The 19,278-nt window shown below is 39.1% G+C and overlaps 1 protein-coding gene across 2 annotated transcripts in view; it reads right to left on the minus strand.

The window, feature by feature from the left end:
• Positions 1-19,278, minus strand: part of LOC107374708 (potassium/sodium hyperpolarization-activated cyclic nucleotide-gated channel 1) — a 108,328-nt gene that overhangs the window by 22,675 nt on the left and 66,375 nt on the right. For both annotated transcript variants that reach the window (XM_015942906.3, XM_070552789.1), the window contains exons 4-5: positions 12,524-12,742; positions 3,765-3,911 (exon numbers count right to left, since the gene is read on the minus strand). In XM_015942906.3, coding sequence (XP_015798392.1) covers positions 3,765-3,911; positions 12,524-12,742 — 366 coding nt within the window. The remainder of the gene's footprint in view (positions 1-3,764; positions 3,912-12,523; positions 12,743-19,278) is intronic.

Below are 19,278 nucleotides of genomic sequence, written 5' to 3' on the forward strand. Positions count from 1 at the left end.
TGGCATTGTGACATCATATGGTACCAGCTAACGTTCTAGTATAGCTCTTAGCCAATAGCGATGGATTTAAATTCAAATGCAGTGCAGAGCTTTTACTTGACAACGGCACAACACTGACAGTTTTAGGCAGAAAATAAAATTTTAACTAAAATGCATTTAAGTAGAAAACTATTGACTACACGTGTCTGCAGCACGATTAGACACACATTTCTGTAGTTTATCAGAAAAAAATAGGTGATTTGGGGGTGACTTGCTCTTTAAAGACCAAGTTCACTAGTTTAACACATTTGCACTGGTCTCTAGCATAATTGACCGCCTAGTGAATCAATCTCTGTGGAACAAAAAGCTCTTGATCTCCTGTTTTAGGACCTAAAAGTGAGCCACAGCTGAGATGAGCGGCAGACATCAGTCTGACTTCCTGCTATTCGGACAACTCCCCTCTAATTGGCTGACAGCAACACAACTCTACCACTGACTCAGTTTGCTTTACAACGCAGATGTTTTATCGCCTCAAATACCACAAGCCTGAAGGAGTTCTGCCATGTTGTGGAGTTGCTAATGCTAACAGTTAGCTTCTACTAGCCAAGAAGTGCTCTGCTGTCTCCTGGATGATAAACCAACAACAGCATTCCGCGTTGCAAGCCAAGCCCGGTGAGTCCATAAATGCTAATTAGACATTCTGACGTGCTTATGTCACTGGCTAGTCTAATCCAAGTCTCTCTGTCTATTTTCTATTGGCAGCTAATGCAGTAAATAGGTCTAGAAGACTATTTCACATTTAGCCTGCATGTTAAATTCAGTGTGACCGATCATATTTAAAAAATAACAAGAACAATGGTTTCTGAGGAACTTGGCCTTTAATGCTAGAGTTTAATTTGAATATGTATTATATCTGTTAGCCTGTTAGTTCCATAACACACAATAATCATGAATAAATTGTGTTTAGACCTTCAGCATGTGATTGTAGACTAGAGTGGATGTTAAAACAGCTTTACCCTGAGCAGCGTTGGTGCTCTGCGCTGTCTTCAGCAGGGGCGGATTTAGGACTGAAGAAGATCCGGGGCTTAACACACATGCGCGCGCGCTGACACACACTAGTCAACATCATATACAGGTGCTGGCCAGTAAATTAGAATATCATCAAAAGGTTGAAAATATTTCAGTAATTCCATTCAAAACGTGAAACTTGTACATTATATTCATGCAATGCACACAGACCAATGTATTTCCAATGTTCATTACATTTAAATTCGATATTCATAAGTGACAACTAATGAAAACTCCAAATTTGGTATCTCAAAAAATTAGAATATTCTGAAAAGGCTGAATATAGAAGACACCTGCTGCCACTCTAATCAGCTGATTTACTCAAAACACCTGCAAAGGCCTTTAAAAGGTCCCTCAGTCTTGTTTTGAAGGCACCACAATCATGGGGAAGACTTCTGACTTAACAGCTGTCCAAAAGACAATCATTGACACCTTGCACAAGGAGGGCAAGACACAAAAGGTGATTGCTAAAGAAGCTGGCTGTTCGCAGAGCTCTGTGTCCAAGCACATTAACAGACAGGCGAAGGGACGGAAAAAATGTGGTAGAAAAAAGTGTACAAGCTCTAGGGATAACCGCACCCTGCAGAGAATTGTGACGACAAACCCATTCAAAAATGTGGGGGAGATCCACAAAGAGTGGACTGCAGCTGGAGTCAGCGCTTCAAGAACCACCACGAGGAGACTCATGAAAGACATGGGATTCAGGTGTCGCATTCCGTGTGTCAAGCCACTCTTGAACATGAAACAGTGCAAGAAGCGTCTCGCCTGGGCCAAGGACAAAAAGGACTGGACTGATGCTGAGTGGTCCAAAGTTATGTTTTCTGATGAAAGCATGTTCTGCATTTCCTTTGGAAATCAAGGACCCAGAGTCTGGAGGAAGAGCGGAGAAGCACAGAATCCACGTTGCATGAGGTCCAGTGTAAAGTTTCCACCGTCAGTGATGGTGTGGGGTGCCATGTCATCTGCCGGTGTTGGCCCACTCTGTTTCCTGAGGTCCAGGGTCAATGCAGCCGTCTACCAGGAAGTTTTAGAGCACTTCATGCTTCCTGCTGCTGACCAACTTTATGGGGATGCAGACTTCACCTTTCAACAGGACTTGGCACCTGCACACAGTGCCAAAACCACCAGCACCTGGTTCAAGGACCATGGTATCCCTGTCCTTGATTGGCCAGCAAACTCGCCTGACCTTAACCCCATAGAAAATCTATGGGGTATTGTGAAGCGGAGGATGCAATACGCTAGACCCAACAATGCAGAGGAGCTGAAGACGACTATCAGAGCAACCTGGGCTCTCATAACACCTGAGCAGTGCCACAGACTGATCGAGTCCATGCCACGCCGCATTACTGCAGTTATTGAGGCAAAAGGAGCCCCGACTAAGTATTGAGTGCTATACATGCACATTCTTTTCATGTTCATTCTTTTCAGTTGGCCAACATTAGAGAAACAAACATTTTTTCATTGGCCTTTAGAATATTCTAATTTTCTGACATACCAGATTTGATGTTTTCATTGGTTGTCACCTATAAATATCAAAATTAAACGTAATAAACATCGGAAATACATTGGTCTGTGTGCATTGCATGAATATAATGTACAAGTTTCACGTTTTGAATGGAATTACTGAAATATTTTCAACCTTTTGATGATATTCTAATTTACTGGCCAGCACCTGTATGTTTGTCTTGTACCACATAATTTTTAATCTGAAGCTACAGATTAAGCATTTTCAGGCCAGAGTATTGTTCCTGTTAGTGTTTAGTGTGAGATGATTGTAAATATTCCCTTTACCTGATAAGCTAACTTTAGGCAAACCAGCAGCACAACAAATATTTTCAAATAAGACTCACAAACCTGAGTCAACACCAGTCTCATCAAAGCTGGGGTTCTGTCGTTGTACTTTTTGTCTAAAAAACATTCTTATGTCCATCTTCACTCGTGCGTTTCAGGCAGAGAGTGTAGAAGAAGACGGCTGCTGAAGGGCTTCTTCTTCAGTGGTGGAGGCTCAGGCAGGCTGTATACAAACTACTGCCAGCTGCTCCCTCTCTGTTGGACTTTGGTACTGCATGTTACTTCCACGTTTGAGATCCGGGGCTTTTCATGAAACATCTGGGGCTTCAGCCCAAGTAGCCAGGCCTAACGCCGCCCCTGGTCTTCAGGATGATTTGAGCTGATCTTGCTGCTGAGTTAAGCCTGTGGAACTGTCTGTTAAACCTGTAAATCCCTGTGCCCTTTTAGTGAATATTCACAACCATATACTAGCATTCAGCTCTGTAAGGTGACTTAATGGGGCTACATGAAAGAAAGCTGCGGGCACCTTTGCTTGCTTTGCTGTTTGTTTTTCCACTTCCACGCTATGTAATTATATGATCTGAGGAACTGAACCATGAGCTGTCCTCCTCACTCCATAAAACAACTTCAAAATCTCTGTTTTTACTTTCCTCTGAACAATCCTGGACCTGTTTAAGGGTTCAAGTGTGTGAAGATTAAACATGTAAAAAAAGTGGTTTATCTAAGGTGAATGTGGGGCACAGAAAAATAATCCAGACAGCAATTTCATTTTTCCTATTAAGCCTTATAAAACAAGATGATGCTTGTTCAATTAAAATAACATTCACAAATCAACATATGATCATTTCTGTTTCAAAACTAAAACTATAATGACCCCAGCCTCTCAGGAAATACTTATTTATAGCATGGATGCTTGAGTTTCTCACCTCTTTTAGTGGGTCGTTGAGTTCGCTCAGGATGTTGTCCTCGTCGAAGATTTTGCCTTGGTAGCGGTGTTCGTAGTAGTCATGGATTTTCTGCCTCATGTCTGCTGGGAGCTTGTGGAAGGACATGTATTGCTCCACTTGCTTATACTGGAAAAGTCACAGAAAGCACATGCATCAGTTCAAACAGATTTAGATAAACACAATTATGTGAGTCGTTTGAGATTTCCCAACAGTTTCACACATTAAAAAGAGCATAAAAGATGCGGATTATCCCACAGTGAACGCTGTGTTCCTGTAATGAGGACGAGTCGTGCTCTCACACAGTCACAGGGCCGTGTCCGGGTTGTGTGTGCGGGGAGGAAGAGAGGCAGGTGGTGAAGTAGAAACAGGAACGGGCCCTGGGCTATGTCAGACCGAGGTAGTGGTTCTGATCACCCAGTCCTAATGTGAATTAACATGGTACACTGGACATCTCACAGGCAGAAGGGATAGACAACTAAACAATAAAACCTCAAAGCCCTCTTAGATTTCTAGTATGAGTAGGTTTTGTTGCATTCTTTGGTAGGAACAGATCTGGTATTGCTAATATCAATGTTTACTTTTTTAACCCTCACTACAGCAACTGGCAGCCATTGTGTCATCTGGAAAAAAGAAAATCTGGTGGCCCGAAAACAGAAAAAGAGCACCAAAGACTACAGTATGTAGACCAGGGGTCTGCAATCTTCCCAGTGTGCCATTTTCTCCCTCAATCCGCCACAATAAATGTGTTGAGTGCTGCGACAAAACACAATATATTCATTATTAGATTCGTGCCACTGAATAAAAAAAGTTATAACAGTAACAAGGTGATCAAGGTCAGATATGAAGCAAAAAAATATTTGAAAAGTTTGTATGAATAATGGCAGCTAATTACCCATCAAACTGAAAAATTCCTTCCACCCTGGACCTGCCTGATTGGGAGCAACAGCCATCAAACTTTCAAAGATATTCAGGAAGATCAGGAAGACTTTGTGCCAACTTTCATGAAAGAGTCATCACAGGAGAAGCTTTCTTGTGTACTCACTACAAAATTTAGCATTAGGACTTTGCAAAGAAAGTTTTTCTAACAAGACTGTGCATTTATAAACAAGTTCATATACAGAGTGAACATTTGATGTTGGTAATTAAAGAAAGGTAAGTTAAAGAAAGATGGTGCAGAAACAGGTGAGTCAGTTCAGTTTAGAAATATTTATTGGCTGGTTTTAGGGAACAAATTGACCAGGGTATGGATTAAAAAATAAACTAACCAATTCTTATTATAGAAAAATAATCACTGGGGGTAAAATTAGTTTGAAATTAGAAACATTGGTGTTTGCAGTTAAATACACTGGTAACTGAAACTAATCAGTGAGGTACGGGTGAAGGACAGCATCAATTTATTACAAAAACAAGGATTTAATAGAAAAATAGGAAATGTTCAAAAAGTACATATTTTCAGTTTTTATTATTTATGACTGAATTCAGAATGATTATTGTTATTTTTGAGTTTTTTTTCTTATGTGGAACTAAAATGTAAGAGACTTGCAGGATTTTAAATCCTGACCAGTTGAACCAGAAGACAGAAACAGGAACAGAATCGTGAACTCATCTATGTTGATCAGTGTTTTTCTTCACAGATTTGAGATGAACTCCATCTCCACATCCAATCCAGACAGCTGAAAGTAAACAGTGTTTCTCACACTCTCTTGGGTAATCACGGTGAAGCAGCGAGGGAGATCAGACAGCAGCTGTGGGGTCGGTAGCTCAGGTCAATGGCGAGCTCTTTGACCGGTGTGATGCAACCAGCCAGAGAAAGAGAAGACTCTTCAATCACAATGCCCTCTTTTATTGATTCCTCTACCAGCTGCAGAAAGGTGATAAGGGACCTGGGCTTTGTTTGTGGGAAATTGATTTGTTGTGAGTTCACAGAGTTGATGCTGGAAAGTGTCCACTGGGACTCAGCCAGCCCATTTTGGCTCAAGCAACCAAGGTGGAACACAAATTTAGGCAAAAGTGGAAAGATGTTAAGTTATTGTGTCCCCCTATATTGACTTCTTCCATCCAGAATCATATGTCTAAATTACATTGATAATCATATAAAATCCTGACTTAAATATTTTCTTTTTAGGAGTTTTAATTGGGTAATTTAAATGCAGTGCAGATTTAGATTTTTTATAGTTTCAGAGGTTAAGAGTCAGCATCTGAAGCCCAGTTCACACGGCAGGGTTTTTAAACAGCCAGCCGGTTTTCAAACATGAGACACCACAGGTGTGACCAAATCACTGCTTTGCAAATCACAAGTAAGTCACAAGTCTTTCCAGTCAAGTCTTGAGTCAAGTCCAAGTCAAAGACGATCAAGTCCAAGTCGAGTCCAAAGTCAATGATATGGATGTCTAAGTCAAGTCCAAGTTCTTAACTTTGAATTTTCAAGTCATAATTAAGTCATCTGAACAACTTCAATTGAATGACAATGACAATAAATAAATTCCAGAAATAAAACTTCTTAAAGCTTCATTTATTTGCTCAAACAAGCAGAAACCGAGCTGCTGCCTTTAGGAGTAAATCAAACCCAGAACCAAGAACGATTTATGATTTTTGTCCATGTCGTGCCACTTTTGTGCCAAAATATCAAATAGTCATCATCAAGTCAACAGATGCAAGTCGATTCAAGTCGCAAGTCATTGGTGTTCAAGTCCGAGTCAAGTTGTAAGTCTTTATAAATTTTATTAAGTCAAGTGGGAAGTCATTAAAATAATGACTCGAGTCTGACTCGAGTCCAGGTCATGTGACTCAAGTTTATACCTCTGTAAGACACACACGTGGTTTGGTTCTTCAGTGTGTGATGTGCAACAACTCGACAAAAACTACACACTACACACAAACCACTTTCACTCATGGACATTCTCCGCTCACACAAGAAATCTCTCGAGATAAAACCTGACTTCAAGGTAAACAAAGTGAAAGAAGATCGTGCTGCACATATCTGTCACATTGCTTTAGCTAAATGTCACATTCAACAGGCAGCATCTTCTTTTCTTCTCAAAGTCAAACCAAGACAATCCAACATGTTTCCAACAAGTCTGGACTTGATCGGAGCAGCTTCAACATCATTCTGAGCAGATCAGAGTGCTCGTAACACACCACAAAAGGTAGGATTATCTGATAAGATTATCTTCAGAACCGTTACAGTAATGACATGCAACTTTAAGATTGTAGGAAGGGGCGGGGATGGTCAAACATTCTTATGATTATCCTGCCATGTGAATTGAGCTTTATTTGCAGCAGAAAGCTAAATGTCAAGCTAATGGCTAGTTAGACTGAAATTTTAAAATGATGCTGATTAGTATGAAACAAATACAGTTTCACCAGAATATCACTATTTTCAGACATTGAATTCATGACATTGCATTTTAATTCTGTAAAATTGTTTTTCAATTGAATATGTTAGAAAATTTTCATCTTCAAAAATTCAACAACAGAATTTCAGCGTAAATTTTATCTGCGGAAATTCAACATCAGAAAGTTAACATCAAAAATTCTATAACAGAAATTCAACAGCAAATGGGGTGACCTCCCGGTGACCCAAGCAAAAGCGATCTCAGTCGATCAAGTCGACGCCTCACTGGAGTCATATGACAAGAGACATAATTAAATTGGTTAAAAGCCACTTGACTCAATCAAGTGACGATTACTTTGGCTTAGTCACCAGTTCACCTAATTTGTCCTTAAATTTCTGCTGTTAAATTTAAATGTTGAAATTTTTACAAGAAAAATATGTTGTTGTTGTTGTTTTTTTACATAAAATGCTGTTGAACTTTTACAGAAAAATATTTAGTAAGTTAAAAAAATTCTAATTAAATAATCTCACAGAATAAAAATTAAATGTTATAAATTTGAAGTCTACGTCATATTCTGGTGAGACTGCTTCTTCCATAGATTTCAACCATCAAAAATAGTTTTAAACTAAAGATCTGTACAAGTAAATACTTCACGTGACATCATGCTGTTTATCTGGATCTCTAACCTGCAGTCCAGCTATTTTGAGCAGCTTGATCCATTACATCTTCTGGGGAAAGCATCTTGCTGAATGGATTTTTCAGTATATCTACTAAAAATACTTTTCCGTTATTAGATATTCTTCCAGTTAGAATTCTGCTCTTAATTTTCCACAAAGTGAAATGGTTTTGATTGTTGTCTAAAGCAGGTAAGATACTAACTCCAAATGATCTCTATTTTTTAAAATACTTAGGATAGAGCCAGACGTGATTTTGTGCTTTAAACTCTGTAAATACATTAGTTTTGCTATTTTATTTAAAACATAATTTCTCAGCAAGTATTAAAGATTATAAAAAATCATCTTAAATTTGTGAAGAAATGTTGAAAATCAGCTTGTTTGGTCTTAAGCTGCAACGACACACAACTGTCCTCTGGCTTGCAGTGATTCAGCGCTAAGACATCTCAGCAGGGATGGGATATGGTGCATACTTTACTCCCTCGTTTCCTTTAAGTATTTAAACTTCTCTCCTCTGGATAGTGCTCACTGTGCATTTTTTCATCATCCTTTTGATATTGTTGGTAATAAATGTTTGATTTTCTTATCTTCTGCTCCAATTAACAAGAACAGTTACTAAAAAAAAGTATATAAAATTTGAAAACACTACATCGAGTGACAACAATATGTCCTTATGAACATCTTGTTTCCTCAAATTGTTCATAAGAACACTCCTACCCATCTTTCCACCCATGCTTCCAACCCCCCAGCTGTGGCAGAGATAGATGTAATGACTGGAGGCTCAGTACCCTGAACTCATCCCTGCTGCTCCTCATCCTCCTTTACTAATATGCTCAGCCAAATCAGCCTGCGCTGAACCTGGCTGCACACTGGGGCTTCGTTACCAAAACAACAAGGCGAGTACCTGAGGAGTCACTGACAGATAGAAGTATGATCTTAAGAAAAGTTCCTGTAAAGGAAATGCACATCCATTTTTAACCATTTACAATCACAAAATTGTGTTTTACAATAAAATAATTAAATAATTTCCCCCAAACTCAAAGGTCATCTTTTATATTCTCTCCTATTAGAATTATTATGTTAAATTTAAAACTGCACTGATTCCACCTGATCTCTTCTTTTATGAGTGAAACAACATCTGAGCTAAAGCTTTAACTGGTTAGAGTTCAGCTAATATTTAGTGTTTCCAAAAATTATGAAAAATAAACTAATATTACTCCAGGAAAAACCATCGCCACTTTTTACAGAGACATAAACTTGATCATGGTCATTCCATAGAAATGTGTCTGCGTCCATAATCAGATCTTCAAACTGAACATTGAGGCTAACTTTGCATAAAAATGACACTCTAGTTAAAGAACTCTTGCAGAAGCACATGGGTTAGAGTCTGCAATCAGACAGTAATGACGACCTTTAAGTGCCATGTAAAATAGCTCTGCAGAGCAGCGCCAAAAGCTAAGAGGAGCTCTTTTCTCTAAATTACATCGACCATGAAAGCAGCTTGCAAGGTCGGTCCATCGTACTGAATAAATTGAAACCATCTAAATGCTTTTATAAGCAAGGTGCAAATTAATGAACTGGTATTTTTGCATGCTCTATTAGTCACAACCAAGGTGACACCGCTGATCTTCTGACAAGAATTATGGAAACGACCTACTGGAAAAACAAGCATTAGTTTTGTTCACTTGTTTGAGATTAAATACAAAGACACAAAACAAGGCTTGCGACCAACAAACCAGCATCCTTTAAAATGTAAAGAAAGTTATGATTTGTCATGAGTTCCTGTTACTTTAACATTACAACAATTTATCTTTGTCTCATTCAGAATATTCCATTTAATTAATTGTTAATTAATTAAATTAATTTCCCACAGTGCCAGCCTCGGTGTGCCGAGCGGACTGTTTACCGTTTTATGGCAACCCGCGTTGGTGCCCTTTATTGGCTAGTAGATTCAAACATTAACCCAGTGTCACACCTGCCAAAATAGTGATTTATTTTTAAATAAAACTATAGCTTTTAAAGGAAATACTGCCCCATGGAGGTATTATTTAAATATATATTTTATTTCTTTATTAAAGACTTCCATATTCAACCTTTGACTCCCAAAGCCTAAACATTTGGCAAAATTCCCCCACAAAGCTTCAATTTATGCAAACATGTGGTCAGAGAGCTTAAAAAAAAGCAGATTCTTCTCATCATTGACCGCTGATTTTTATGTCATAGTGCTGCTGAACAGATAAAATTACTGCATACAGGATAAAACTTTTTTTTCTGTCCAAGATGCTGCATGTTCATTTTCCTTTAACATCTAAACGGTAACGTTTTCTATGTAAAAGTTTTTTTTAATTGCCACATTAGAGAATGAATCAGATAGAGAGACACCTGCATGAGCGCTGCGTCTCACCTGTGAGGGGTGTGGGTGTACACATTTCATAATGTGAACGTTAAACAGCCACCCTTTTCCCACAGTTTTGCTCAAAAACATCAGTCCGGTCTCTGTGATGCACCCGCTGTTTATCCCCTCTCTCCTCCATCTCCTGTTGGTTGAAACCCGCACCGGTGTTACGTCAGTAATCTGCTCAATTTGGTAGCCAGACTCAGTTTCGTCTTTCAAATGTGTTTCCCCAACTGCTCCACAAAAGCACGTTTAGCGCTCCTTACTAACTGCTTCCCAGCGGGGTCTGCTCATAGCACAGAAGACTTGCAGCCTCTGTGAGTTTAAACATCTTGTTTGTGCAAATCAACACTTAATAATGGAGCTAATTCAGTTGTAAACATTATGTGCTCCATCCATGTAATAATGCAGTGTGTGTGTGTGTGTACTTGTAGACATTTCCACATTGTGGGCACCCTAATACTTGGTTCCAGAGGTATGGTGTGAATTAACTTTTAGTGTAGGTGAGCTTAGGTTAGGGTTAAAGCCTAATTTATACATCTCCATCAGCTGCACAAGAAGGGATGCATACGCAGTGACAGAGACGTTTTGCTTTCAGACTTCTCCGTCAGCTGGGGATTGTTGCAAAACAATTACCCGCCAGGACAACAGAGGGCGTAGCGCTATTCTGAGGTATCCTGCCACCATTACAGTGACATATCAGGTCCAGAATAGTATATCTACTATTGATGCATTCTTCAATCTGTTCTGTGTCTGCCGCCTAATATCTCTTGACTTTTGAAGTGAAAAAGGCAGTGCTGTTGACACATTTACAGGAAGCAGCATCCTGACCAATCACAAGCCTGCGTTCGCCACCCCTTTCGACGGATAGTTGGGGCATTTTTCCATCTTCCGCTGCGAGCACATTGGAGGGCTCTTGCATCGATGCATGATGGCGTTGAGTGTCTCGGCCCTGATGCATCCGGAGAAGTATAAATTAGGGTATGGGTTGTGCATAGTGGAGTCCCTAAAATGAATGGAAGTCAGTGGAGGTTCACACAAACATAAATATAAGTGTGTGTGTGTGTGTGTGTGTGTGTGTGCGCGCGTGTGCGTGCGCGTGTGTGTGTGCGTGTGTGCGTGTGCGTGTGCGTGTGTGTGTGTGTGTGTGTGTGTGTGTGTGTGTGCACTTGCAATGACTTGGGTATGTACTGCCCCCTACCACCAGGGAAAATACACATCATCACTTTCATTAGTCTAGAACTTCAGGGCTTCAAAATAATTTTTGTATAGTTTTCTAAATCCTGTGTAATGTCAGATTAGCAATTACTATTTGATTAGTTTTGATTTTAGCTGTTTGAACCACGGGTATCTGTTAAGTAGAAAACCAGCCTACGGTTGAGCGTATTGTTTTAATCATGTCCTGAAACGACTCAGCACACACAACTTTAATCTCCTGCTCCAATGTTGCATACAGTTGCATAAATGGATTTATGTTGCATAAAGTAAAAGTTTGGGGATTTTAACTTGGCATCACAAAGTCCATTGGTCAGCTCCGGCTGTTCGGGGAAAACCCCAGGCCCCTGAGTGGGATCACAGATGGTGGCTGGGTAAAAAGCTAGATAATCATCCCCTGTGTGAACAACAAAAAAGTATGATGCAATAGGGGTCGAAATTAAAAAGAATTAAACAGACAGGAAGATGAATGGTAATGTCATAACCTTGATCACAGTGATGGCTGTACTTGATCTGTATTAGTGAAGGGGGGGGGGGGGGGGGTGTCTTCTTTCCAACTCATTGGATAATGCAATCTCCAGAGACTGTAAGAAGAGCTAATTTCAGCTCAGCTCCAATGAGCAAGTAGTTGTGCAGTCTAAAATGGCAAACCCTGTGGGATAACTCACCACTAGGTGTGAGTATTGGCAAGAATTTGGCGATGCATTTTACATCACAATCCAGGAGAGCCGCTAAAGGACCTCACGATTCTAAACGCCAGATTTCATTTGCAATTTTTAGGACTGAATTTAACTGGAAACTCTGAGCAGATGCTTCCAAGACACATTTGGTATTATTGCAAGATCCTGTTGTTCCATCTTCACCGCCTTCATTCCGTCAGACTGCTGCCAACTAGCTGTCGGACTTTGAATTGCACCGCATAAAAGAAAAACAGTAAATGTTTGCATGTAACACTATTTAAATATTGATTCAGTATCATAACACTAAATCTTGCAATCATTCAGTGTATTGATATTTTCTTACATCCCTAATTAGCCCTACGTACCTGGAAAAAAATGATTTGGGCATCATCCCATTTAGTATTGTCACACAAATGTTGGATGTCGACATGATTCTTACCTTCTCTTGGTACTGCCTGCGTGAGGAATCCAGTGATTGGATTAAAGCTGTAGCATGGCCCACAAACATGGCGTAGCACGTGGCGCCCACAATCATACTCAGCATGGTGATCCACAGGTCAGACATGCTGACGGGCGCTCGGGCGCCATACCCGATGCACAGCATGTGGCTCATGGCTTTAAACAGGGCATAAGAATACTGCTTCCCCCAGGAAACATTCTGCAAGGACAAAGAGGGGAGGGGCAGGAAGACAGAAGAGGAGTGGGGAATTACTGCAAGGCAAGGCATGCCAGGAAAGGAAGGATTTTTCTTTTCTTTTCCATTTATATATTTTTTTATTGGATCACTGAATCTTAGTTAAGCATTCAACCAACATTCACCTCATGGCGGAGAGCTTAATGGCATCATTTTATCTTTCCTCTCAGTGCTGTTGCCAAGACATACGTGACCTTTTTCATTGTTCTGTGCAACTCCTTTAATCACTCATCTTGACCTTACAGCTTTATCTTGCACACATCCCATAATGTCCCAATGATATCCTGAACTGTATTTGGAGGTTCTGGTTATTCATCTGGATTTTAGAGCAGCTATCTTTGTCATATCTAATCCTTTTGAGTGGTTGGCTAAACAATGAAACAGCATTAATAGTCCATATATAAAAATAGTTAGATGAGCTCATTAATAACATTCATGATGCTCATGCCAGCTTCAAGGACCCCTACTCTTCACTTATATTATGTCATTATTTAGAAGTAAAAGTTTTAGGACAAACAAAATCCTAACAAAGCCTTTTGTTTGGCAGTATTTTGCTCTAAAAATGACAATGGGCTAAGTGTTGATTGTTTTGGAGAAAACTGATCAGGTAGGGACTGTTCAGCCTCTTTCAGCGATGGTATAATGTAGAAGAGGCACTTTAGAGAGTCTGGTCTAAATTCAAAGTTCGATTGAATTTATTTGATGAAATTACTCATTTAGTTGCTTAAAATACTTTTAATATCAGATGATAAAAAGCTAACAAAAAGCTGTCTGCATGAATAAATCGCTTCATGAAGAATTGCTGGCCTCTCATACACAAGGTCAAGGACCTTCTGTTTTTGCTGGTTTCGTTTTTTTGATTGAAAAATGCAGTATACTAGAGTCCCAGGACATGTTCTATCTTTTTGATGCTTTGGAATTATTCAGGATTTAACCAAAAGGGACCTTTCCTAGTTTGATATGTGCTGATGACAATGTAGGAATAATCTTATCAGGAAATTAGAATAAATCTATCCTGACCAATATTTAGTCTTTATTGGTTAGTTTTTGTTATTCCAGGTGTGCTTTTCCTTCAGCCAGTGTTCAGGGTCTATCTGTCTCACACACACTCAATCAACTCATATTTTCAAGTCTAGATATAACAAAAAAAAATTTTTTTTTAAATAAATATGCTGGTTTCAGCTGTTTTTAGTCTTTTCATGGAAAATTTGCAGTGAATTTTCACCTCAGAATCGCACTAAAAATACAATAAAAATTTTAGATCCATTCATTTTCTACATCATTTTCCTCACATTTAACATCCATCTGAGAAAAATGATTTTTTTGTTTTCTTAATTTAAAAACCTATTAATAGAGACATCAACAAATATCATTTAGTAGACAGGAAGGGGTAGAATAAAAAAGATGTATTAGTGTGACTATAAATCAGAATCCTGATATAAATCTCAGAATTCTGACTCTTCCCAGAAAAGCAGTGGCCTTCATCTTCTAGTTTTTCTCTCTCTAGGTTTTACTCAAAAAATATAAACTGCCTTTTAAAAAAATGTTCTGCAACAGTTATGGCTCTAAACACGTTTTATTTAAGTGGATTAAGAGGGGGATTGTCTTTACGGATTGTAAAGATTGCAGACCCCTGGTCTAAAGCATAACTCAGTTTGGACTTAATCACAATTACACATTGCAGAATAATTCAGCAGTCTTTCTCATTTATTACAAGCATTTTCTTTCATCCTTGAATATTTCTGATCTATTTAAAGTATCTTTCAGGATTTTCCCTCTTTCAGAAATTATTTATGATTTTTCAGAAATCTGTAAACGTGATTGTTTTATCATATCTTGTAAGCAAAAAACGCGTTTTTATTTTTATTTTATTTTTTTTGCTAAGCACGCCCCCTGCCCTGCAGAGCACTGTGCACTAGGAAACTGAGTGCCGACCAGAACTAACCAAAAGCGTACGTGCTTCAAATTTAAGGAACACCTTGGCTGATACAGAGTTGATGAACGTTTCACGGACAAGTAAGTGTTTGAAATATGAATATATGAGAACACAACATGACATGAGAATTATACTCGTAAAACAATGTCTTTTAGCAGTTTGTCAGCTACAGAAGCACATTTATAAACAGAAACGTGAAGTTGCCATCTTAAAAAAACAGATCGACTGACTATTTGTGTGATATGCTTGTCAGCCACTAGATGGTGCCACTGATAAGATACATGCTCCAGAAAGAGACTTTAACTGTCACCTTCTGGCCTTTAAACTTTTTAAAAATGTATTTATTTTACAAAAATGCCCTTTCACCATGACAGATCTCATTAAGAGCAACTTCCCATCAGGACTCAGATGCAGAAACCAGTAAAACTGGTTAATTAATCAGCAGTATGAAGTAGGATCACAACCCTGAGGTTTTCCAGATGCGTTCCAGATCTCTCTAACATTTTTTGTTCCCTACAGCATCTGTCCCACGGCAATGACAGTAATATTAGAAAGTGAAAACAGCAGGATTTGGACTCATTAATACAGCAGATATGACATGTGTAAAGGTGTCTTCGTCCCTGAGGGCGTGCAAAGTCTCTAATGGCCAACCAAACAAGCCCTCTGAGGTCGTGAAACTCAGTTAAGTCCCTGTCTGAAAACAACTGCAACAGCTCGCTAAGCCTTATAGATAGGGCCAAACTGCTGACTCCTTTAATATCTTCACCTCCTGCAAAAATAAAATGCTGAGGATTTGCTTTGTAGAAAAAATGTTTTAATGCTAAGCAAAGTTCAAAGCTTAGTCGGGGTCTCGACATTGAGGTCACGGTTGTTATTTTGCGTAGCAGATGAGAAAAAAAACAGAAAACATCAAAGATGATTTGCCAAAATGCTTACTTAACCACTTTGACCCTGCTCTGACTCAAGATGATCATTTCTTTCAAACACAGTTTCTGGCTCTTCTTCTGTAATTTGACTTGAAAACTGCCTTCTTTGTTCAATTTGACTAGTAAACAGCAGGAAACATGCTGTGAGAGGACTGGGGGAAAAATCAGACTCTGATTAGCTTTTTCTTACTCATGTCTAAATAAGACACCAATATTTTGTGGTTTCAATAAAAAATATCTTGGTTTCTTGATTTTCTTTCCATTTTTCCTTTTCTCTTTCATTTTATCTGTAGTTAATTTTGCATTAGTGACTACTTACGTTGTGTCTCCGTGTCCTAGCCTTACTTGTCTTTGTTTCAGCTCTCCTCTCACCTGCCTCTTAATCTGCTGAATCATGTCATCGCCCTACCTAGGATTTATATCCCTAGTTTCCTCTGACTCATCATCAAATCCTGCTCACTGTTTGTTCCTGCTGCCTGCTCCCTGTGCGCCCCCCTTCTGCCGTTTTATTTAGACGCCTTGACAGCAGTTTTCTTTAAACATATGTTTCAGTCTCAGTCACTTCCTGCCTCAGAGTGTGCACTTTGGGTACTCCCTACTGCACCCCAAACACAACATTATTATGACTCTACAATGTTTTTGTACTGGATAGAGCCCTGCCACTTCATATTTAGGACTGGTATCCCATCATGTCATGCCTTCTTTTTCTCCTGCTTCTTAATGCCTCACAGTTCAACCAGCCTTTGCTAGATTAAAATGACAGCTATTGATGTTTTCTTTCTAGTCTGCATGTAAAGCCCCGCCCTCATCCATGCCCTTCAGCCTTCAGCCCAAGGGTGATTCAGCAGCAGTTCCTGGTCCCTCCACCAGCAAGCACCCTGGAAGAGCTGTGTGTCATCAAACCTATGAACCTGATGAAAGCTGCTGATTGGCTGACTGACATGCAAAGCACTTCCTGCTCTGTTTGAATTAGTGGAGCATAGCCAGGATGTAACAGCTAATCGTTTTCCCTGACTGAGTCATAAACATTTGTTTCTTTCACAGACTGGTAGGATTTATGTAAATTACTCTTACTGGTTAAAAAACAATTGCAACAGACAGTCACACTTAGTACCAAGTGGATGCGTTTCTTCCAACAATCTGCAGAAGCTTAAAGTAGCAATATGCTTGAATTTTACAATGAAATTATCACAAAACAAACAAACAAAATAGTCTAATCTGTCAAGCATGTTGGACGGAAGGTTATATTGAAACAGATTTGGTTCTTAGTAACTTCTTGTTTAGAAAAGTGGACTGCAGTGCACAAATTTGACCACAGGATCTCATTCTTACTTCATTCTTACATATTGTACCTTTAAGTAGAATTTTATTTTAAATATGAAAAGAAGTAGAAATCTAATAAAATTACTGTATTATTCATTGCTTTCCCCAATTAGCCTCTCGGGAGTGAGTGAGTCATGCTGCATCTTTTCACTGAACTTTTCTTTTGCTATACCCTTTCATAACCCTTCTATGTCGTCCGCATAACACACTTTCAGTATCCAGCACAAAAAGTGACGCCAGAAAAAGAAATCCATTTCCACTTCATAATAGCTGCTTCAAAGTTTCTATAATTTTACGTTGCCATGTGTTTAACAGAGAGCCTGTGTATGTAACAGCTTGTCAGGATTTCAGTTCATTAGTCACAATCCCATCTCCAACAGTTCCCTTGTAAAAGATGTAACTGGTTATGTGAGCGGAAGGCTGATTCACCATCGCCCCGGTGCTGAGAGTCACCCAGAGGTGTCGCTTGTTGTTGATACCGATGAATAACTATGAGCCTAACGGGATGTAATGCACTGATACAAGAAAAAAAATCGTCCTCTTGGTAACAATCTGCTTGAAGGGTAAATAAAACCACAGCTTGATCATAACATGCATTGCATTACAAATGTGCATGTGTACTTGCTTTGTACTTACAGCACAATTTCTAGCCAGAAACAATAATTTATGGGTCAGATTCTTCAAGCACATAGCTCTCTGAGACCAAGCAATCTGTCCAGATTTTGAAAACACTCATTTTCCAAAAACAAATGAAGTCTCACAGGAGTCTAAGATTACAGCCTTCTGGTGCACAAAAGCAAAAATCTATAAAAACATTTGTGAAAATAAACATAGTGAAATAACCAAAAGCAACTGTTCTAACTTGTTTGTAACAGATTGTATTTCCCATTGCCTCTGAGGTTTCAATTCTTCTGTATCAGTTAAAGCAACAGTGTGCATGTGTTTCTGATTGAATAGCCTACATCTGGAGAAATAGATATTAGATCTGAGTGAACAAACAAGATAATAGCAGCTTTTTTCATAAAGCAGTGGTGCAACTTTTCTGCAAAGCAGAGGTGCTTTACAATTAAATGAATGAGGTAAAAGAATGAATGAAATATTATTGCCGGCTGGGGCTCGGCAGACATTCCACCCGTGATCATGACATCATCGTCTGTTGCGCAAAAGCAGTGTTGGGGGTAAAGGAATTCATGTACTGCCGTTATGTTTTTAGAATACTAATTATGAGTAACTGTATTCCATTACAGTTACTATTTGTAAACATTGTATTTAGAATACAGTTACTTTCATAATAGCTTTGGAATACTTGTGTGTTTTCCACTTTACACCCAAAAGATGAGTAAATAAATCTCCAGCAGTGTGTCTACAGTCCATTGATGGCTCTCAGTTGTGGGGCAGGATCTATGGTTGTCTTTCAAACTGTCTCTGCATGCTGTTGGATAACAAGCAACGTGATGTACTCACCACTATGGATAAGTCAACGAGGTATAGTCCACCATACTCCGTCAAAAAAGATGAAAATACATCAGTTTTTTGTATAAACTCTACCTCTATCTGCTCTTTACTCAAATAAAAGCCCAAGTCAAAATAGTTGATGTCACAGCGTTTTTAAACGATCCACCACCATCTTGTATCAGTAACATCCTACCCACCCAGCTGATAGAGCACCGTGATTGACATGCTATGTATGTCAGTCAACGGGGCAGTTCGCCATGCAATGGAGGAAGAACTACATAACATATACAATCATGAAATAATACATTGTTGTCTAACTAGAAATAAATATAGTTTGGTACTGTAGATAGGTGGGTAGTGGCTAATATGTTAGACTTAAAACAAAGCGAGGACATTTTGATGCTTACATTTGTATAATAATAATTTGATATACATGATTGTGTAATTTATAAAATCTCTGCCAGTACTGTTATCAAATTTTAGTATTTAGTAACAGACCCCATTCAGACTAGCAGCTCAGGACCAATCTCAGGTTTTCACTCGGCTATAGACAACAGCTAAGGCATTAGTTGTTCATTACCTTTTCACAGAAACCCACTCTTATCTAGTGACATTTCACATGGAGGTCTGCTGAACGAGCTATTGTAAACAATCCCCGAATCCGGTGTTTCTGCGTTAGCGTTATAGCAGAGAACAGTGTGTCATCGTGTAGCTTCTGAAGCCTCTGCAAGTCGGTCTGATTTGTTTTTTCTCCGGGATACGGCAGCGAGAATTGATTGTGGATTACCAGAAAAGTTCAACCGAACTCCGACCCCTCTAGCTGGATATCACTACCAGAGAAGCAGACATGTTTTGGATTG

The sequence above is a fragment of the Nothobranchius furzeri genome, chromosome 6 (assembly GCF_043380555.1).
Source record: "Nothobranchius furzeri strain GRZ-AD chromosome 6, NfurGRZ-RIMD1, whole genome shotgun sequence".
NCBI classification, from domain to species: domain Eukaryota; kingdom Metazoa; phylum Chordata; class Actinopteri; order Cyprinodontiformes; family Nothobranchiidae; genus Nothobranchius; species Nothobranchius furzeri.